Source organism: Lampris incognitus, chromosome 17 (assembly GCF_029633865.1).
Source record: "Lampris incognitus isolate fLamInc1 chromosome 17, fLamInc1.hap2, whole genome shotgun sequence".
Classification (NCBI taxonomy): Eukaryota; Metazoa; Chordata; class Actinopteri; order Lampriformes; family Lampridae; genus Lampris; species Lampris incognitus.
In genome coordinates, this window is record NC_079227.1 from 27,520,776 (window position 1) to 27,543,682 (window position 22,907).

At 46.1% G+C, this 22,907-nt stretch overlaps 2 protein-coding genes across 2 annotated transcripts in view; one reads left to right on the forward strand and one right to left on the reverse strand.

Moving 5' to 3' along the window:
* The window catches only part of LOC130127170 (A disintegrin and metalloproteinase with thrombospondin motifs 3), a 47,649-nt gene extending 31,653 nt beyond the window's left edge, over window positions 1-15,996 (forward strand). The window contains exons 9-22 of the mRNA XM_056296741.1: window positions 447-579; window positions 1,506-1,619; window positions 1,888-2,036; window positions 2,837-3,009; window positions 3,416-3,549; window positions 5,799-5,922; window positions 6,755-6,835; window positions 11,356-11,519; window positions 11,684-11,849; window positions 12,516-12,648; window positions 12,846-13,053; window positions 13,730-13,859; window positions 15,145-15,252; window positions 15,401-15,996. Of these exons, the coding sequence (XP_056152716.1) occupies window positions 447-579; window positions 1,506-1,619; window positions 1,888-2,036; window positions 2,837-3,009; window positions 3,416-3,549; window positions 5,799-5,922; window positions 6,755-6,835; window positions 11,356-11,519; window positions 11,684-11,849; window positions 12,516-12,648; window positions 12,846-13,053; window positions 13,730-13,859; window positions 15,145-15,252; window positions 15,401-15,996 (2,413 nt within the window). The remainder of the gene's footprint in view (window positions 1-446; window positions 580-1,505; window positions 1,620-1,887; window positions 2,037-2,836; window positions 3,010-3,415; window positions 3,550-5,798; window positions 5,923-6,754; window positions 6,836-11,355; window positions 11,520-11,683; window positions 11,850-12,515; window positions 12,649-12,845; window positions 13,054-13,729; window positions 13,860-15,144; window positions 15,253-15,400) is intronic.
* Window positions 15,997-18,363: 2,367 nt separating this feature from the next.
* On the reverse strand, window positions 18,364-22,146 carry star2 (steroidogenic acute regulatory protein 2). The gene is made up of 7 exons (XM_056297486.1): window positions 22,083-22,146; window positions 21,792-21,914; window positions 21,555-21,691; window positions 21,284-21,442; window positions 19,959-20,143; window positions 19,014-19,107; window positions 18,364-18,468 (listed from the first exon to the last, which is right to left on the reverse strand). Exons 1-7 carry the CDS (start codon window positions 22,144-22,146, stop codon window positions 18,364-18,366), a joined length of 867 nt encoding a protein of 288 aa, XP_056153461.1.
* Between the last annotated feature and the right edge of the window lie 761 nt (window positions 22,147-22,907).

The following is a 22,907-nucleotide window of genomic DNA, read 5'->3' on the forward strand; positions in this document are numbered from 1 at the left end:
TGGCGATCCTGTTCTGTGAGCTTGTGTGGCCTACCGCTTCACGGATGACCTGTTGTTGCTGTGAGATGTTTCCACTTCACAATAACAAACTCACAGTTGACTGGGACAGATCAAGCAGGGCAGAAATTTGACCAACCGACTTGTTGGAAAGGTGTCATCCTATGACGGTGCCACTTTGAAAGTCACTGGGCTCTTCAGTACGACCCATTCTACTGCCAGTGTTTGTCTCTGGAGACTGCATGTCTGTATGCTTGACTTTATGCACCTGTTAGCAATGTGTGCTGCTGAAATAGCCAAATTCACTAATTAGAAGGGGTGTCCACATACTTTTAGCCATGTAGCGTGTGTTTGTGTGTGTGTGTGTGTGTGTGTGTGTGTGTGTCTGTCTGTCTGTCCTCCTGGGATAATTTATCCTCCTCTCTTAATATCTCCCATATTTGCACCAGCTCTTATGACTGCCTTCTGGATGATCCTTTTGAGCACAAGTGGCCCAGGCTACCCGAACTTCCTGGAATCAATTACTCAATGGACGAGCAGTGTCGCTTTGATTTTGGAGTGGGCTACAAAATGTGCACGGCTGTAAGTTCACCGACCTCGTGCTGTGCTTCAATAAAGATTTGTGAAAATCGACTCCTACCCAGCGAAGAAATTATGTTAAATCCCGCACCTTTCATCCCTCATGTATGTCATATAGCAGTGATTAACCACAAAGGCTCGAACCTTTGGAGGGTGCTTGTGTTCATGCATTCGTCAATATGAATATCCAGCGTGACAGCTTTGCATAATTACATGTAAGACAGCCAGTGTAGCAGAATCAGGCACTATATATATCGCAAAGGCTCCTATAACAAGCGAATAGGCCTCATTTGGGAATATCAAATTTTCAGAAATATGTCATCTTGAAGTTAACTTGTCCACTGCCTAATAGTCATGTAAAGTAAATTTACCAGTGGTTGAGTTTTCCCTGAATATATTATTCTGCTTCTGGCAGTATGGCATGTTTTTTAAAGCATCACCAGGAAACTTTGTTTGCTTTAAAATATCATTGATTATTTTATTTAAGGCTGGGGAAGAATGACACAATCGCTGTTCAGATCCATTCCCTAAAAACTTGTTTTCTCTATGCATTTTATCTAATGTCAAGCACAAAACCTCCTGGAAAATGTAGCTTCCTTTATGGCAGTTATTTCTTATTTCTCAGTTCAATAAATAACAAATAAACTACCGCAATTTTACTTTTACCTGGTCTGTGAGCGTAGCTCCTCTTCTTTTGAGGTACAACTTATAAATAAATGCACATATCTTATCTCTAGGCTATGAAGAAAAAGAAAAACCTACTATGACAAAAGCACATTGGTTGTCTTTGCAATAGTTAATGCAGAGGAAGTTGGCAAAATCCAAAAAGTTACCTGGCGCCCCTTTAGTTTTTCATTAAGAAGTTTGCCCCGCTAATTTTACAGCAACGCTACAGTGTCATGGCCTTCAACATCTCTGTCTCTGTTTAGTTTCGGACCTACGATCCCTGCAAGCAGTTGTGGTGCAGCCACCCTGATAACCAGTACTTCTGCAAAACCAAGAAAGGTCCTCCTGTGGATGGAACCGAGTGTGCACCAGGCAAGGTGGGACACCCTCCACACTCATCTCTCAGCGAAATAACTGTGATTCTGGACAGCTATGTCTGAGGTCCTCTCTATAAATGAGGGGGCTGTCTTGCAAATCGATTTCTGGACCCGAGAGTTTTTCAGTCGATTTAACCGGCATCTTTTACCCAGACATAAGCGTAGAAAGTCATAAAGGTCGCTTCGCCGGTAATAACTTCCTTTCTTTCTTTCTTTTTGCCTGTCTTTCTGTCTGTCCCTGGTTTCCGTCCTCTTAAATATATTTTAGTGGTGTTTTAAGGGCCACTGTATCTGGAGATCCAGCCAGCAGCCTCAGGGCCATGACGGGAGCTGGGGCTCATGGTCTAAGTTTGGCTCTTGCTCCAGGACATGTGGAGGAGGAGTGCGCTCCCGTAGCAGACAATGCAATGACCCTGTGTGAGTACTGTGTGTGTGTGTGTGTGTGTGTGTGTGTGTGTGTGTGTGTGTGTGTGTGTGTGTGTGTGTGTGTGTATCTGGGGACACTTTCATACAATATAAACCCGCAACTGGTGTGGTGCTTATGCCGGCACTGCTGCTGAAGGCATCTGCTCATGGTCGATGATGATTTAATGGAACAAATGCAAAACCAGATGGCAGGATCTGTTGGGGACCTAATCCTGGTTTTGTTTTTTTGTTTTTTTTTTTGTTTTTTTTTTGTTTTTTTTTATATGTTTGCACAGAAACTTGACTTGCAAGGGATAATTGTGAGCTGTGCCTCACTGCCACATGAGCTGCTGTGAGCTCTGGGTGGAGTAAAAAACTGATCACGCCACTGCCTGAGTTTCTATTTGCACTCCCCTAAGAGCTACAGAATTAAGCTATGAACTTCTCGGGGGTAGGATATTTAAAGTCATTCTCAGGTTTGAGTGATGAAATTGAAAATGAAAGGCTCCTTAAAGAGATTCCTGATTGGGAATAATCAATTTTAGCGCTACACTTGAGGCTAGACAGTCTGACAAGGGGTAGAAAATAATGCGTTGCAGTGGGAGGTGTAAGGGGTTTGTTTTTCAAATACAATGATGATTCAAAGGACATTGTTTGAGCACATAATGTATTCGAGTGATGGTCTTAAAGCACTCTTGAGACCTCTGGTTTAATTTCGAGGAAGAACTGTTCAGACTCTGTGATGACTTCATCAGATCACGTGCCGTCACCAGTAATTTTATGACTTTGTTTGTCTCTTTAACATCCATCAGACCTGCCTACGGTGGTCGGGATTGCCCTGGTTCTGCTTTTGACTACCAAATGTGCAACACAGAGGAGTGTGCCGGACCTTACGAGGACTTCCGCGCTCAGCAGTGCTTTCAGAGGAGCAACAAATACCACAATAACATCAAGCACACCTGGTTACCATACGAGCACCCAGATGGTAAGTGTGTAGAGATGGTAGGAACATCGTCCAGTGTTTCATAAGTAGGGTTAAATTTCAGTCCAGTAGGGTTGAGTTTCAAATGAGACAAGTTACGGAGAGATGATATTTGCAGAGAACATGATGGACTGCCCTCGTGCACGTATAGACAGAAAAGACTGGTATTTCTCTTCTATGCAATGGTAATGTCTATAGAAGACATCCACGAGACAGTTACACTCAACTTTGGTATGTTTGTGTGTGTGTGTGTGTGTGTGTGTGTGTGTGTGTGTGTGTGTGTGTGTGTGTGTGTGTGTGTGTGTGTGTGTGTGTGTGTGTGTGTTGTGTTGCTGTGTGCTTGTGTTTGTCCTTGTGTGTGTGCCTGTTTGTGGGTCTGCATGTTTCTATGTCTATCTATATATCCTAGAGGCCCACAAATGTGAGTTGAGCTGTCAGTCCAAGGAGACCGGAGAGGTAGTGTTCATGAACCAGGTGATGCATGATGGGACGCGTTGCAGCTACACAGACCCCTTCAGTGTTTGTGCCCGAGGGGAATGTCTGGTATGTCCCTATTTCAATTGCATGTGCAAACACATATAATTCTGGAGACTAGAAATTATATTTTCATGTGCCCCCCCCCCCAGTCCCAAAGAGAGGTCAGAACACAGGTCAGCTACAGACCACCGCCCCTGGAACTGGTAGGGTTTCAATACCTTGCTTAAGGACACTGAAACAGAGCAGCACAGATAATTTGCCACCATTTCCACCCAGGTCCCCCGGTTGAGGGACAGTCCCTCCTATACGCTATCCTGCTGCTCAAACGCTGTCATGCAAACACTCACAAGCATCCGAAAACTCCCATCACAAATAAAACAAGTTAACTTTTGCACCAGTGTCTTTGCAAGACAAAATCTTGAGAGGGTACGCTATGTCTGCTAGCTGTGTGGTTCCACCTTTGAGTTCAGCGCATGTGATTTGTGAGAGAGGCGTTTGATTGGTGTAACAGGGTGCAGATCTCCGAGCAGATTCCTCTGCACCATCTGCTCTTAGTGTGTTTTTCATTAGTTGTCCCTCTTGATTCTAGCTAATGCTTTATCAGAATCAAAATCAAAACAGGATTTAGTTCCCCAAGTACATTCACGTGTACCACGACCTTGTCCTTGGGTTTTGGTTCATAAGCAGGCACAGCATAAGAATGTAGTTTTTGTGTAACAAACGGAGGGATAGACTATGCAAAAGGAATTCACAGGTAGGAGCAGCATGAAGGCGTTACGTAAAGTCCCCAGCTGAACTGATGTCCTATGTGAAATTTAAGAATTAGAAGATTAAACCCTTACAGGTTCAGAGATTTGTCTCAATATAACAGACTGATCAGTGGAAGATTTATTTGTAGTCTTGGGTTGGGTTTGTCAACATCAAATTGCTTCACTGAGCTGTTTTGACAGCTTCCCGCAGGGAGCAGGGTTGAAACACAATTTTTCAATATGTGAGTCTTAATTATGTTTTGAATTTTATAAATTATGAAATTGCTGACCGTAAAAATATAGGTTAAATGTTATAAGATGCTGGTGGGCATCAGGGTGGCATGGCGGTCTATTCTGTTGCCTACCAACACAGGGATCACCAGTTCAAATCCCCGTGTTACCTGCGACTTGGTTGGATGTCCCTACAGACACAATTGACCGTGTCTGCGGGTGGGAAGCAGGATGTGGGTATGTATCCTGGTCGCTGCACTAGCGCCTCCTCTGGTCGGTCGGGGCACCTGTTCAGGGGGGAGGGGGAACTTGGATGAATAGCGTGCTCCTCCCATACGCTATGTCCCCCTGGTGAAACTCCTCACTGTCAGGTGAAAAGAAGTGGCTGGCGACTCCACATGTATCGAAGAAGACATGTGGTAGTCTGCAGCCCTCCCCGGATCAGCAGAGGGGGTGGAGCAGCGACCAGGATGGCTCGGAAGAATGGAGTAATTGGCCAAGTACAATTGGGGAGAAAAATCCCACCACCACCACCCCCCCCAAAAAAAATAATATTATGAGATGCTTTTTCTTGCCAAATTTTGAATCGTGAACTACACATTATCCCAGGCATTCTCAGACTTACTACTTAATGATCTGCAACTGATTTTTATTCAGGGTCAGAGGTCTGGAACGACTGGCGATAACAAAATAATATTTAATTAACTCACTTATAACTTTTGATATAAGTTATTAGAGAGACAGTGAACCAGGTGAGTGAAGATAGCGTTGACGACAACTACACTCATTACATCAACTCTATGTGCAACAAAAACTTTGCACCGCAGCCAAAGCAAATTTTTCTGGTATAAGGTTAATGCGTGGACTCTTCAGGAACAACACACAAAATAGAAAATGTTACACTTCATGACGTATTGTATTCATAACACGAGGTACGGGCTGGGTCTGGAATGACTTGCCATTCAGTCCTGACTTTGGAGAAGCCTTGCATGATACACATCAAGGAAACATCTGCACATGTATTTTCTATTTACAAACACACACATGCACATGACCACATACACACATATTGTGGTTGTAGAATATTGGGTCTACACATTCACTTTGTGCACAAAATTGAAACATCGTGCTCAGTGTTACAGCTTCAGTGCTGTTTTGTCTGGATGTGTTTTCAATGTGCATCTTGTCAAACCAGGCAGTCAGCTCCATACCAGATGTCTGGTGTGTTTGCCTGTAGCTTCACTTCACATGGAGTAATCTCAGTGACTATAAAAGTCAGATGGTGCTTTTGCCCTCGACTGATTGACTGACTGATTTCCCCCTTCCCTTTCACAGCATGTGGGCTGCGACAAAGAGGTTGGCTCCTACAAGCAAGAGGACAAATGTGGAGTCTGCGGGGGCGACAACTCCCACTGTCGCACCGTGAAGCTGACCCTCACCAAGACACCCAAAAAAACAGGTAACAATCAACCTCCTGGCGACACCACCGCTGAGAGCAAACATGACTAATAACTGCAGCTGGCTTCCAGTAACTCATCACAAGATGGCATGCCGGCAGCCATACCAACATGTACCCTGGCTCTGATGAATGACAGAAGCTAAGCAGGTATGGGCTTGGCTAGTACTTGGATGGGAGACCTCCAGGGAAAACGAGTTGCTGCCAGGAGTGGTGTTGGTGGGCCAGTAGGGGGCAGTCTTCTCTCTGGTCCCAATAAAAACAGCAAATATCAAATCACAATGTCCCAGTGCAGTGACGGAGACACTGTGCTGTTAGAGATGCCATCCTTTGAATGAGACATTAAACCAAGGTCCTGACTCACTGTGGTCATTAAAGTTCCCATGGCACTTATCACAAAGAGTAGGAGGGGGGGTTCCCCAGTGTCTTGGCAAAATTCCCAACCTGCCTCTCTCCATCTGGCCACCTAATCATCCCCCCATGTAATGATTCCTCCCTCTCGACCTGAAGCTGGTGTGTGGTGAGCATTCTGGCACAAAATGGCTGCTGTGCATCACCTAGGTGGGTGCTACACATTGGTGGTGGTGGTTGAAGTGAGTTACCTACCCCCTTCAATGTGAAGCACTTTGGGTGTCTAGAAAAGCGCTATATAAATGTAATTATTATTATTATTATTATTACAAGAGTCAAATGTGATGCCGTCAACTGAAATCCTCCGGTCCACAGATTCGTCGACAAACTTCTAACTGGCTGAGAATGAACAGCCATTAACTAGTACACGGTGTTTCATCTTACGACCAACTGTGCTGATTGGTGTCACTTTGTCTTGTTTTAGGCTTGTTGAAAATGTTCGACATCCCAGTGGGCGCCCGCCACATTGTTATCGAAGAGAACGATACTTCCCCTCACATTATTGGTGAGTTTGTATTAAGTCATGGACAAATTGTCTGGACTCATAGCATCTACTACTACTACTTTTGGCTGCTCCCGTTAGGGGTCGCTGGACTCATATGGTGGCGATCTTGACTCATAGCATGACCGTTTTGTATTACTGGCACTGGTTAACGCAATTGGGAAGCTTTGGACTCTGCTTGGTGGCCATGTCTGAGTTCAACTTCTCCAATTTAAAACGTTTACTATTGAGTTTTCATGAGTTTGCTGGTGTGGCTTTGTGCGTGCATGTGTGTGTGTGTGTGTGCGTGTGTGTGTGTGTGAATATTGGAAACAATGAAGAAATTAATAGACACGTGAAGGTAGGACTGTTCTGACAGTATAATAAGACAAGATCATAACCTAGTATATGGCTGGGCTGTGTATGGTCAGTGTTTGAAAATGTGGCCAATTTGTTACAGGGATGGTCAGTGGTAGTGTCTATAATGTGAATTCCTGGATATCAAATGTTCTTCTGCAATTTTCTGTAGTGGTCCCAGTAACATTTGTTGCTAAAGTGTACTGAAGTAGCATATCACATGACATGGTTAAGCTATGTTCGAGTGAAAATAAGGTTATAAATACAGTTGCAAGAACATCAAAGAAGGTTGAATCAGTTCATCTGGATACAATGTTTATTGTTCACAATAAACATTGTATCCAGATGAACTGATTCAACCTTCTTTGATTTTCTTACCTTAAAGAGAACTTAATTTGATTATAATTATAACTATTCTAATAATCCATTAACTCCCCCTCCTCTTTCATCCAATTCTATCTGCGGATGCCTCCCATTTTTGTAAGACTCACTCTGTATTGACAGGGGAATTCACACCGAATGGATTGCGGCCGTTGATGGCACCATGAATTGCGCATCACTTGCAACCTCTATCTGCCCCATCTCGAGGTTTAAGTCACAAAAGATATTGCGCTAATGTTATTACAGCGAAAACATGTCCATTAAGATTTGCAGCTGTGGACAGTTTGCCCTTGTTTTGCGTCTGATTGCAATTATCCATGTGGCAAAGTATAAATGGTGGCTCTGCACCAAGAACACAGTAGGCGGGCTCAATGGCATTCTCGCTGTAATCAAGTATAGCGAGAATTGTAAGAAACTGGCAACCTGTGTCTGTGAATAATTTCTGTCTCAGTTAAATCAAAAAGTGATATTCTCCTTCAAAATATCCACTCACAAGCACACCTGGCATGACGATGCCGTCACCTGGCTACAGTCTCTGCTGCCATGATCGCAGGAAAGTCTAGGCATCAGTTACCACCAACTCTCTGAATATGCTTATAATTTTTACTCTGACTGCATGGGGCTATTAGTGCTGGTGTTTTGTAACGAGGCTCATTTGCATAGAAAAGGGCCAATTTTGTGCCAAATGTACACATATTAACTAATGCATGCAAATAGCACCGGAACACCGACACTCTATTTGCTTGGCAGCACAGTTAGGGGTGCGTACCACCTTTTGCAGGTGCTTTGAGAATTACACGGTGTCTTTTTGCCTTATTTGTGCAGGTTTAGCAGCCGCAAAAGCCGCGTTACCCTTTTGTGAATTCGCCAGTGAGTGTTTTGTCAGCGTGATTGTTATTTGGGATGCTTTAATTGTGTACTTTCCCTCAAGCCCCTCAGTGCTCGGCTGGCCAGTCGTGTAACTTCAGTGACATCGTAACTTGACCACTCAATCAGTCACTCTAAACATGATCGCTCAGTCACTCATGCTAATGTGGTCACTCAGTCAGTCAGTCAGTCAGTCAGCCAGGGACATTCCCGTTTGTAGGGCTGGCCCTCTGGCCAGTCCAGCCAAATGCAAGCCATCTTGGATTTACAGCAGAAAATGCAGCATGTCCACAGTGGTCCATTGAAATTTCAGTCTAATAGTCAGGTTTGCCAAGAGAACCTAGAGTAAAGGAGTACTCCCTAGTGATACTAAGCATACCAACCCTAGTTCTTTGTAAGTGCTCCTGGGAAATGATTCAGAATGGCATGCTGACATAAGTAGTTCATCTTCCCTTAACTATAGTCAACACCACATACACAGCCAGCAGTTACCCAACCTCATAAAGCCCAAAAACACCATTAAAATGGCTCAGATGCCAAGAACCGTAGTTATTCTTATCCATCCATTATCTGAACCGCTTATCCTGCTCTCAAGGTCATGGGGATGCTGGAGCCTATCCCAGCAGTCATTTGGCGGCAGGCAGGGAGACACCCTGGACAGGCCGCCAGGCCATCACAGTGCCGTTATTCTTATATTTATTTACTTACTTCTTTATTTTATTCATTTATTTATTTATTAACTTATCTAAAAAAAATTGTTTCTTTTGAGATGTAGGTCAGGTGAGTCGGCCATACCAATTTGCCTCTAGGTATGAATGTGTGTGTGTGTGGAGGGGGGGGCTGTGTGGGCCCTGTGTGATGGCCTGGCAGCCTGTCCAGGGTGTCTCCCTGCCTGCCGCCCAATGACTGCTGGGATAGGCTCCAGCATCCCCGCGACCTTGAGATCAGGATAAGCGGTTCAGATAATGGATGGATGGATGGATGTTTCCGTTTTCATGTTTATATTTTAACCTACTACTACTACTACTTTCAGCTGCTCCCATTAGGGGCCGCCACAGCGGATCATCCGTTTCCATCTCTCCCTGTCCTCTGCATCTTCCTCTGTCACACCAGCCACCTGTGTGTCCTCCCTCACCACATCCATAAACCTCCTCTTTGGCCTTCCTCTTTTCCTCTTCCCTGAAAGCTCCATATTCAGCATCCTTCTCCCAATATACCCAGCATCTCTCCTCTACACATGTCCAAGCCATCTCAGTCTTGCCTCTCTTGCTTTGTCTCCAAACCGTCCAACCTGAGCTGTCCCTCTAATATACTCATTCCTAATCCTGTCCTTCTTCCTCACTCCCAATGAAAATCTTAACATCTTCAACTCTGACACCTCCGGCTCCAGTTTATATTTAACCTACTGTAATGTGGTTTAATTCTGTTCTGAGAAGGGGCCTGCAGGACGGGGTAGTAGTAGATAGAGGGGAGCAGGATGTAGATAAAACGGATTTGGGGATGTTAAAAAATATATATCATAGAGTCTTTCAACTGTAAATGTTCAGTTAGATTTGTTTTCCTTGAAAGAAAAAAAAACTATAGTTAACAAATGTCCTCAGTGGGAGAAACCATTATAAATGAGGATGGATTCAGTCTTTCATGCACTTCAACGGTTTTTGCTAGTGGCGCAATAACAATGATGGTTAGAAACGTCATGCTCCAAAACATGCGACAGTAAACATCTCAGTAGGACAACACACACGATACATAACAAGGACAAATCAAGTAGTGCCAAGACCTGGTGCACATATACGGTGTTACATGAAAAACTACAGGCGCGTCGTGTGAGTTAGCACGTAGCATCTCGGTGTCCATTTCTGCTTGGTCAGTTTTGATGCGGGTTCCACCTGGGTAGGCCATTCTGCGCTGGCACAAGGGTGCTTAATTATCCTCAAGAGATGAGAGAACGAGAGAGCGGTTGAGATGTAAAGCGAGCGGGAGACTGAAAGGGAAAGTAAGAGTAAGAGAGAATGAAAGAGAGGGATTGTTGAAAAGAGATAATGAGACAGAGAGAAGAGAGGGAGCCTTTTATCTCCCGGCATACAATTACTCTCTGTGTATGACTGATGGGGTGGGTGGGGGGTCAGGACCATGTGGCGATAAGCCAAAGTCCTCTTCTCTCCCTTTGTCTGTCTTGCTCATCTTCTATTTTTTTCACCATCCGCTCGTGGAGAGATGAAGTAACATGGAGCTTATAAAAAATAAACATATATTTATGTTAGCTCAGTGCAGTGCCTTAAAACGTGTCAGAAGGGGCGTCCGGGTGGCGTGGCGGTCTATTCTGTTGCCTACCAACAATCGCCAGTTTGAATCCCCGTGTTACCTCCGGCTTGGTCGGGCGTCTCTACAGACACAATTGGCTGTGTCTGCAGGTGGGAAGCCGGATGTGGGTATGTGTCCTGGTCGCTGCACTAGTGCCTCTTCTGGTTGGTCAGGGCGCCTGTTCGGGGGGGGGGGGGACTGGAGGGGAACAGCATGATCCTCCCACTCACTATGTCCCCCTGGCAAAACTCCTCACTGTCAGGTGAAGGGAAGCAGCTCCACATGTATCGGAGGAGGCATGTGGTAGTCTGCAGCCCTCCCCGGATCAGCAGAGGGGGTGGAGCAGTGACCAGGATGGCTCGGAAGAGTGGGGTGATTGGCCGGATGTAATTGGAGAGAAAAAAAGTGGCAGAATATGTACCCACTCTTTCCCATGCCATCTGGGTAACGCCAGGGTAGTTTTGAAGTGAATACTACATTTCCGTCCAGTTTCAGCGAGGATTTCGGCCGTGCTCTTCCTCGATGAAATGGACTTTCGACAGTTCAGAAATACTGCTTGTTTCACTGCATGTGTTTTCCGCTGGGACTGCACTTTGGCTAAAAACCTGTCTCCCTCTTTCATGTCACCTGCACAGCTGTTAAGAATCAAGTCACCGGCAACTTCATATTGAACGCAAAAAGCGAAGATGCAAAGTCGAGGACCTTCATCGAGAACGGATTAGAGTGGGAGTACTCAGCCGGCGGCGAGAAGGAGAGCCTGAAAACAGCCGGACCCCTCCACGAAGGCATCGTGGTGCTGGTGAGCCAACACGCAGTTCTGGAGGCCGGAGCAGTCCTTCCCGTGTAGCCGTGCTTGCAGACATGTTTTTATTGTGCTCAGATCAGGCCTGTTGACATCACTGTTGGGGGGTTTCTGATGGTTTCATTTGTTTTTCGCTCTCTCTGCTCACTGCTGTGGAACAGGTGATTCCCCAGGAGGAGGATGCTAAGATTGGCCTGACGTATAAATATATTATACACGAAGACCTGTTACCGGTTATTACCAACAACAATGTGCTGCTGGCTGAGCTGGACACCTATGAGTGGGCTCTGAAGAGCTGGTCCCAGTGCTCCAAACCCTGTGGGGGAGGTCAGTGAAAGTGTGGTCAACTGAAAACGTAAATGAGTTTGTGTTAAACATTGTATTCAGTATATTCAATATTGAATTCAAGATTGACTGCCATAGCAGTCTATTCCGTTGCCTACCAACACGGGGATCGCTGGTTCGAACCCCCGTGTTACCTCTGGCTAGGTCAGGCATCCCTATAGACACGATTGGCCGTGTCTGCAGGTGGGAAGCCAGATGTGGGTGTGTCTCCTGGTCGCTGCACTAGCGCCTCCTCTGGTCAGTCGGAGCGCCTGTTAAGGGGGAGGGAGAGCTGGGGGGAATAGCGTGATCCTCCCACGCGCTACGTCCCCCTGGTGAAACTCCTCACTGTCAGGTGAAAAGAAGCGGCTGGCGACTCCAAATGTATTGGAGGAGGCATGTGGTAGTCCACAGCCCTCCCCGGATCGGCAGAGGGGGTGAAGCAGCGACCGGGACGGCTCAGAAGAGTGGGGTAATTGGCCAGGTACAATTGGAGAGAAAAGGGGGGGGGGACTCCAAAAAAAAAGATTGACCGCCATAAAGAGGGTAGGCAAGGTAAGAGACCATAAGATCAGTAGAACAGCAAGAGTTGTGTGTGTTTGTTAGTACTCACTTAAAGCCTGTGACTTTGCTAAGGAACTCAATACAGTCATTTGTGCCATCATTCAGGTATACAGTACACAAAATATGGATGCCGGAGGAAGAGTGACAGCCGCTTGGTTCATCGCAACTTCTGCGAAACCAGCAAAAAACCCAAACCTATCCGGAAACGCTGCAACATCCATGAGTGCAGCCAGCCCACGTGAGTGCCATACCACACAAAAGCCCATCCCCATTTCACACGAAAGCGAATTGTTGTGTATTTCCATGTTATGTGTCTCATTACTTAGTCTGCCAACGAGAAAGGATAACTGCTGAAATTGGCAGACCACCAGAGTTTTAGATGTATTTCAGCCCTACATGGGAAGTCGGTGCTTTAGAGGCTTGTTATGATCACAGGTGGGTGGCAGAGGAATGGAGCCCCTGTAGTAAGACATGTGGGAAGCTGGGCTACCAGTCCAGGGTGGTGCAGTGTATGCAGGCCCTGCACAACGGCACCAACAGGCCAGTCCACACCAAGCACTGCACCGAAGAACGTCCAGAGGTGAGACGGGCCTGTAACCACACGGCTTGCCCTGCCCAGTGGAGGACAGGGGCATGGTCTCAGGTGGGTGGTGTAGACATCTTTGAAACGCCGACAGGAGTAAATACGCATATACTATGTTGTTATGCATATTTGGTGATTCAGTATTCACGGCCCCTAATCGGCTGGCCTTCATGTAGTGCCGTTCTCATGGACATACACAGTTGTTAAAGTATTGCTGCACATCAATTAGTGCCACAGGCAACACTCTGCAGGCGTGAACACACACACACACACACACACACATTTTTCAAATTCAATTTCCACACAGTGGAAAGTCATGGAGCTAAACATCAACAGTAGTGCAAATTAATTTTGCAAGATTTTTTTTTTTTGCTTCAGTCATACGACGTATCTTCATGGAAGCTTAATGCAAATGACAAATATTTAATCCAAAGATGAAATAAAGTGAAGGTCACGAAACTTATATAAAACCCAGTTGCACACACACACACAAACAAACAGACATTTCTACAGTATGCATGAATTGTCAGATCTATTTTTTTACTCACTGTGGACGTTATGGTTTATTGCCTTTGGTGAATAAATTAAAATAAATTAAAATAAAAACTAGTGATAGTAAACTAGTAATAAACAAACGGTACCTCAAACTTTTCACTGCTTTATAGAGCGGAGGCTGAAAGTATTTTTGCTTGGTGTGTGTGTGTGTGCGTGTGTGTGTGTGTGTGTGGCGTGGCAGTGTTCAGTGAGCTGTGGTGAGGGGATTCAGCAAAGGCAAGTGGTGTGTCGAGCCAGTGACAACATCATTGGCCAGTGTGAGGGCTACAAGCCGGAAACTGTCCTCATCTGCAAACTCAGCCCCTGTCCAGGTAAGTTATAAATGACAGTGACAGAAAGAGAAAAAGAGAGAGAGCAAGAGAGACGGAAAGAGAGAGAATTCAACAGAGGAGAAGGAATAGTGGTTTAGAGAGTGAGGCACTATGGGAGATCAGGTTCAATTTAAAACAGCTTAGCTCTTTGTGACCCTCAACCGGGGTTTATGTGCTTCTTATAATACAGACCATCAACGGCAGGCTGTTCCTGTGTCCATGAAGCTGACTGAAGCCTGCTAAGCTTCCTGATGTTTGCAGTAAATGAAGGGGCAAGGACTGATCAGGAGATGGTTATTTGTTTGGTTTTTTTTCCACAAAGAACTTAATGGAGGGCAAAGTTGGATGCATCATTTTGCATAGAGCTGTAATCTTGCTCCCCGTGAATCAAAAGGCCATGTCAGTGTGTGGTTGGACAATTTCAGTGATAAAGGATAATTCGTGTTTTCAGTGTGGTGTTTACCTGATGTAAAAAGTAATTGAAAAATCAGGGCGAACGAGAGCGCATCAGCAAAATTAAGGCAAACCTTTGTACTAGGAAGAGCAGCTGTAACTGCTCATATATTTCAGTCAAAACATCAATTCAGGTGAAAAACAACATGTTCTTAAGCTTGAGAAATTATGCATCAAATACTGTGCAGCAATATGTCTCACTTTGGATTCCCGCTTTGCTCCTATTTGAAAGATGTGAGAGGAAAGGCTTTTCCGACTTTTCTTCCTCGTGGAAAATAGAATGGGAGTTGTCCAAAGAAGTGACAGAGAGCAGCAGTGGGGTGTCTGGATAGCGTACAGGTCTATTCTATTCACCATGGGGATCACCGGTTCGAATCCCTGTGTTACCTCCGGCTTGGTCAGGCATCCCTACAGACACAATTGGCCGTGTCTGTGGGTGGGAAGCCGAATGTGGGTATGTGTCCTGGTCGCTGTACAAGCGCCTCCTCTGGTCGGTCGGGGTGCCTGTTCGGGGGAAGGGGGAACTGGGGGGAATAGCATGATCCTCCCACGCCCTACATCCTCCTGGAGAAACTCCTCACTGTCAGGTGAAAAGAAGCGGCTGGCGACTCCACATGTATCGGAGGAGACATGTGGTAGTCTGCAGCCCCCCCCCCCCCCCCCCCGGATCAGCAGACGGGGTGGAGCGGCGAGCGGGATGGCTCGGAATATAGGGCAGTTGGCCAAGTACAATTGGGGAGTAAAAGGGGGGGGGGGGGGGAGAAAGTCGCACTTTGAAATGATTCCTTGAGTTTGACATGTTTTGTCCTCTCTTTGTTGGTGTGTGCAACAGGGCAGTCCTCGGTGCCTCCGCTCGCTGTTGAAATAGTGGAGAACACCACGCTTAAGGATGGAAGCATCCCCAGAGTCCCCGAAAACCCTGTCCACAAAATCTCCTCAAGTAAGTCAACATCTGAGTTTCTCCAGAAATGTAAGACGCTGGTTTAAAGCTTAATCCCTTTTTAAATGATTGAAATTTGAATTAGTCAGTCAATATGCGTGGTGTGTTTGCACTTAGAGGTCAAGGACATCTTCTCCTCTGTTTATAGATGAGCCATGTCTGGGTGATAAATCAATATTCTGTCAAATGGAAGTACTAGCCCGATACTGCTCCATCCCCGGTTACAATAAGCTGTGTTGTGAGTCCTGCAATAAGAAAGAGTTGCTTGCGACGCTCACCCCAGACCTTCAGAAGACTGCGCTGGCCTCCGTTGAACCCGAGACATCCATTCAGTATTTCCCCCTGGCCTCATCCGAGGCTCCCCCGCCCACCACCACCCAGAGCCCACCGCACACCACTAAAGCCACCGGCAGACGGCCTCGCTCCACCGCCCAGGGTCTGACCATCGCCACGGCCACCACACGAAACCAGGGATCCCTCGAAGCTTCGCCATCCGTGGGTGCTGTTCCACCGCCGGGTCCCACCGGCGACCTCTCCCCGACCGCCGCCGGGATGGGAGACTCAGACCTGGGGCCTCTTCTACCTCCCGGGCCGCCGCGGCCCGCAGCAGACTCTAGCGGCAGTGCCTCGAAAGAGCACGGTCCGATCAGCACTTTAGCCCCAGCCGCCGCTGCCAGGTCAAAAAGGGACGCTTCAGGATCCACGAGGGACTCGACTCATCGAACCCTGTCCATAGAGACATGAACAGCGGTTTATCCTGTGAACGTGCTGCTCAGCAATACAGTCCCGTTCATCAGCTCATCCTCGCAGCATCTGATGGACTCACAATATTGCTGCATTTTTTTTTGTTTTTGTTTTTTTGTTTTTAATTATTTTTAATAAACAAGTTTGGGTTTTCTTTTCCATGCCAGTGGACTTAGACCAGTAATGGTTACCTCAGCAAAAATACAGAGCAATCTCTACGCACTTGCAGGCGTTGCTCTGCCCTCTCTGCTTCAGATATGAAATGGAAGAAAAAAAAAATTAAAGGTGCTGTAAACTGAAATGACTTTGACATGTTTTTAAAAAAAAAAAATGTGACGACTGCATTGCAACCATTTCCGTATTGATCCGTGTACAGTTGTGTAAGCCTGTCTCTCAAGTGCATTAGAACTACTATTGAACTTGTATTGTGAACACGTGTGGCATGGACAAATTCTGTGATTTGGGAGGGGGGGTTGGTGGGGGTGGCGGCGTCACAAGTTGACGCGGTGTCACCCACCGTTCCTGGCAGGGAGCTGTGTAGCCTCCCCCGTTCCTGGTGCTCTTTTTGTCGATGTGCTTCTCAAAAGTCCATCTTCCTGGTGATCATCCTCGCCGGTCATTAAATCATGTCCTGCGGCAAGCCGGCCTCACTGTAGCGCGCCGTTCACGTTCGAGGAAGTCAGTCACATATGCTTTAAAAGAAAGAAAAAAAAAGAAAAAAGAAAAAAATTCAAGAAAAAAAAACACATTACAATATTTTTTTTTGTAACTGATATATTTTTCAAATAATATTGTATATAGTGTAAATTTCACCAGGTTATGAAAAGAAATTAACAAGCCACAGTGTAATAGGAAGTATTTTAGCAATTGGGAAATGGCGACAATGCTGTCAGTCTACGGAACGTGGTTGGTCAGGTGTCGTCCTACTCAAGCGGATGCTACACCATTCCTGTATTGCAGTTGATAACGTCATTATGTGTATTGTATAGTTCCTGTATATACGTACATGAATGAAAGCTTTAAATGTTAATATTTATTGAATTTTTAAATGGTATGGAGAAAAAAGTAAAATACATGTTTGAACAAAAAAAATCTGAATATCTTATCTTGTTATTTCAGTTTGCTCGGTTCAATTTAACGTTTCGGGGGGGGGGGGGGCGTCCGGGTGGCGTGGCGGTCTATTCCGTTGCCTACCGACACGGGGATCGCCGGTTCAAATCCCCGTGTTACCCCCGGCTTGGTCGGGCGTCCCTACAGACACAGTGGGCCGTGTCTGGGGGAATAGCGTGATCCTCCCACGTGCTACATCCCTCCGGCGAAACCCCTCACTGTCAGGTGAAAATGAGCAGCTGGCGACTCCACATGTATCACAGGAGACATGTGGTAGTCTGCAGCCCTCCCCGGATCGGCAGAGGGGGTGGAGCAGTGACCGGGATGGCTCGGAAGAGTGGGGTAATTGGCCGGATACAATTGAGGAGGAAGGGGGGGGGTCCAATTTCAATGTTCACAGAGTCAATGCTTACATTATGGGGTAACGTGGTCGTATCTATATGAGCTTGTCACCAGAAAGTGGGTTATAATAGGCAACCATGACCCATTATGGCATATTGTTTATGGGATGCTGCATCTTACGATGTGTCGTTAATGCCTTTGGCTTATTTTCTGCAATCTACATACATGTTTGTATTATCAAACACCGCCTTACAGCTATGAAGTTAGCATGAGTATGCACACCAGGGGTTCGCAGACATGGTCATTTCATTATGGTAGTTGATGTGACGCGGTATATCTTAACAGTGTGTCACATTGCATTAGACACATGCTACACAGTGTGTCGCTGCAGTCATTTCCCCCCAGGCAGGAAGCAACGAGATGGGGCCGTTGTGGCCGTGTGTGGCGGTCACTCACACCTGTCTAATGTTCTGGGTAGCAAATGAGTCACGCAGATTTTAAATTTTATTACCTCATCTTTTTTTTATTATCGTTTGTTGCAGTCGGCAGTGCTATCAACATCGGAAATAATAACCGTCTCAGTGGGCGAGAATTACACACCGTACCATCAACAGTAAATGGGAGTTTTTACAGCAGTACGGCCAGTCCTGCAGAGGGTTGTATGGCACAGCGTGAGGTGAAGTCCTACTATTTGCCAGGTTACTTCTTTCCCACCGGCAGTGGGGTAGGAGTTGTTGGCGCTGGTCTCTACCATTGCAGACAAGCGACCGATCTCCACAAGGCGCCAGTCTGTACCAGGCAGTGTTGTGAAGCAGCCAGACACTTGCTTCCTCGCTGACTGTCATATCCCTGTGGTCCTCCTCAATGAGCGGTGCCAGGGGACCGCTCCGCTGTCGAGTGTCATAAGACGGACAGTCAGCCCCGGGTGGCTCCGGCTCTCAGATGTCTGCGGAGGTATCTAGTGAAATCCAGCTGTGCTCGGGGCAAAGCCTGATTGACAATGGACTTTGGCACCCAGCCCTGTAAATCAGATTTTGTTTTTTTTTGGCTGCCAAGACATTTTCTGCAAATCCTTGCGAAAGTAAAGAACAAGCAACAGAAATAACTTAAGCTCTTATTTTCTGTGATATATGCAAACAAGGCTCCATGTTTGGAATTTATTCAAAGAAGCATGAAAACATAAAAGCCTCTGAGAATTACCTCTTTGTAATCCTTTGGCAATTTCAACATCACCTCAACCCCTTCAGTTTTTCAATCCCGTTGCAGGCTAGATATGTGTAGCCTAGTTTTACTTCATTAAGTGTAATGCGCATGGTGCCACAACAGTCTGCAGGATGCATCAATTGCAAATTCTGTCTCGCAAACTTGTTTGAGATATACGTACATGCAAAGCCCTGAATAACAAATGATGGCTTCGGTGAGAAATTGTCCTAAATCCAAATAGCAAAGGTATTTGACACTCCAATGTAAGTAAAGAAGGGGGGAAAACTGCCAATTGCGTCATGGTCTTCGCCTTTTTTCTGAGATTAAGTAAACAGAAATTGCTTTTTATTGCCATTTCTGACCTTTACATCCATGTTGAGGAGCCACGTGAAGCGGCTCCTGCTGCAGTCCTCCTCCTGAGCCTCGATTATAAGGCACGTTGGGCCATCCTTGGCTCTGTCGACAAACAAAGAAGCTTAGTAAACATTCCCATGTGTGCACGATAGCATGCAAATTAGTTTTAGGATAATACTTTTGACACGGTTCAAATTTTTTTGATTTTGATTTTGATATACTTTATTAACCCCCGTGGGGAAATTCTTCTCTGCATTTAACCCATCCTAGCTGTGTCGCTAGGAGCAGTGGGCAGCCGCCGTGCAGCGCCCAGGGACCAACTCCAGTTCGTCTTGCAATGCCTCGTTCAGGGGCACAGACAGGAGTATTAACCCTAACATGCACGTCTTTCTGATGGTGGGGGAAACCGGAGCACCCGGAGAAAACCCACCGCAGACACGGGGAGAACATGCAAACTCCACACACAGGATGACCTGGGATGACCTCCCCCCCCCCCCAAGGTTGGACAACCCTGGGGTTTGAACCCAGGACCTTCTTGCTGTGAGGCGACAGCGCTAACCACTGGGCCTCAATGCCACCCAAATACACAATGTTTTCAGATGTGCAAAAAAAACAAAAACAAATAATAGTTGGTGACAAAAAATATGGAATTTTTTTGGCTCAGCGGGATAAATGATATTTGGAGAGAGTTAAGGCTTTTGAAATTTGCTGAACCTGAGCACACATACAATGTTGAGTCAAGTTGATGTTTAATTTTTATGCTACGTGTGAAATGTGCAGATTCGTGCCTTGTTGAAACAAATGCATTGTTTTTATGATTTATTACCATTTTAATGACATTAGAGTAAAATTAATTAGAAATTATAGCTCAGCCCATGGTGGCCAAGGGTTTTAATTAACCTACCGGTGTTTTATAAAATGGGGGAAAGGCGCTGTTGTGCAGAAGGTCTTACCTTACAAAACCTTTCTGAGGTGGGAACGCCTCCAGCTGGGTCGCTGCCCCTACCAGATATATGCAGGATTTGTGTTTGCAGCTGTGTCGCACACTCAGAAAGTCCCTTTGGCCGATCAGGTTCCCTGCTGTCTCTGCTGACACCTCATGAGTGACAATAGTTTCAGGTCCAATGTGCTTGAGAACCTGTATGCAGATGCAGCATCCCAATTAGTGTTAATGAACTGCACAACTTCGCTTAAGTGTGTAGGTATTGCAGGGAAGATGTGGGGATATGAATTTTATCTTGCAGACTAACATCGGCATACAGACAAGAAAACTGAAAGACATTTTAGTGCTCAAAAGCCAGAGATGCAAGTAGGAAGGCAGTCTTCAACTGCAAGCAAGCTCTAAAGAAAAGGGGATATTAATGATGTTTCAGAATTTACAGATCATGCTATCCATCCATCCATTATCCAAGCCGCTTATCCAAATTCGGGTCGCAGGACACTGGGGCCAATCCCAGCAGTCATTGGGCGGCAGGCAGGGAGACACCCTGGACAGGCTGCCAGGCCATCACAAGGCCCACACACAGTCACACCTAGGGACAATTTAGTATGGCCGATTGACCTGACCTACATGTCTTTGGACTGTGGGAGGAAACCGGAGCACCCGGAGGAAACCCACACAGACACGGGGAGAACATGCAAACTCCACACAGAGGACGACCCGGGATGACCCCCAAGTTTGGACTACTCCAGGGTTCGAACCCAGGACCTTCTTGCTGTGAGGCGACCGCGCTAACCACTGCGCCACCGTGCCACTAGATCATACTGTATCAACTGCTAATATATGACAGACACCATCCATCCATCCATTATCCAAGCTGCTTATCCCAATCGGGGTGGTGGGAAGCTGGAGCCTATCCCAGCAGTCATTGGGCAGCAGGTGGGGGGACACCCTGTACAGGCTGCCAATCCATCACAGGGCCCACACACACACACACACACACACACACACACACACACACACACACACACACACACACACACACACATACATTCACACCTACATACAATTTAGTACGGCCAGTTCACCTGACCTACATGTCTTTGGACTGTGGGAGGACACCGGAGCACCCGGAGGAAACCCACGCAGACACGGGGAGAACGTGCAAACTCCACACAGAGGACGACCCAGGATGTCCCCCAAGGTTGGACTACCCCGGGGCTCGAACCCGGGACCTTCTTGCTGGGAGGCGACCACGCTAACCACTGCACCACCGTACTGCCAGACACCATGACAAACACCATCCTGATTTAATTTATTGGATGGCGAATAACGTACTTTTATATGTTGGATGCTTGGGTTCCACTGGTGCATTTCCTCCACTCTGACAAACAGGATGTCATACAGCTCCTCCACGCTGGCCTCCAAGACAGCTTCCAGTCTAAAGACCTTTGATGCCCCTGCCACCACTTTGCTATAGACCACGTCACCGTTTTCCTAAGATGACGCGATAAACAGCAGATGGAGAATGTGGGTACATAACTAGCTACAGCAAATTTCAGCGTGTAAAGCAAAACCCAATACAGCATTTCCATCAATCACACATTACCTCTCCAATTTCTGTCTTCCATCCATCTTTGTCCCCCAGGATGCCCAGAGCCTTCCTCATCGCTTCTCTGCCTTGTTGCACATAGAGCAGCTCCTCTTCCTTCAGTGAAACAGCCCTCGCATCCTCTCTTTTGGGCCCTGCAGGTGGTTTTTCCGTATCACTAATTCGGCCTCTGCACTCTCATTATAAGTCAATGTGGCACGTGTAAGAACAACGGGTTAATGATCAAAACTTTACCCTTGAACGTTGGGCCTGCATGAGGTCCGCTATGGCGGATCCAATCTTGCTGCTGGACCTGTCCGCACTGCTGCAAGTGGGCCATTTCCTGACCTAGCAATGCCACCGCTGTGTGCCGCAGACCTGCGGGGTGATTGAAGACAGAGCCGAATGAGTGTTAAGATAAGGTTTCCACTGAATACCAACGGCTACCAGCATGTCCAAAAGGCGACACAATGAAATGAAAGACGAATTAAAAAAAAAAGTGGACGGAAACCCTCCTTTGCACACTGTCTCGTGGATTCTGCTTACCTGCCATGCTCCTCAGATGCGGGTACGAGATCCCGCAGCAGAGTTTTACAACAGCAGGTAACATATTGTGTGCCGTAAAGAGTGACAGCCGCCCAGACGAGTGCGGCTCTGCTCTTTATAGGCTCAGCGAAGGACACTGTGATGAGATAAGAACTGGTGCAGTAGATATAACCTATTCTAAATACTCCCTTCAAGGACATACCAGGAGCGGGAGTGAAAGGGGGAAAAAAAAGAAAAGAAAAGAGTGGAGGAATGCTTGAGAGTCAAAAATTAAACAGAAAAAGCAACAAGAGGCAGAAGTATGATGCAACAACATTTTACTGCTCAGTTGGTAGAAATACCTTCTATGTCATCAGTTTGAGATGAAATAATTGAAAATAAGGCAGGAGTGCAATTAATTCCCATGGTGCACGATCACAAAATGACATGTGGCTGTTTTACATTCATCTTTTCTTAATGCTTTATTCTTCAAATAGCCAAAATATGACATTTTTGAGTCATTGCTGCATCATTGCATTTTTTTTTAATCTGAATAACCTGTCTGTCTTTCTGTCTCCTGTTTAGATGCAGCCACCAGCGGTGAGAAATTTGTACTGACTGATAGGAAATATGCATATATGAAGTAAACATGGGGAATCCAATATGCATAAAACATTCAAACATTCAAATGTAAAGTGAGAAATGCAAAACAACAAAAAAATGCAGTCATGTTGTACATATGCCAAAGTTTGTTCACTGCTGTATTTATTACATTTAATTTTTCATGACTGGCGGTCTCTGTCCAGGGTGTCTCCCCGCTTCCCGCCCAATGACTGCTGGGATAGG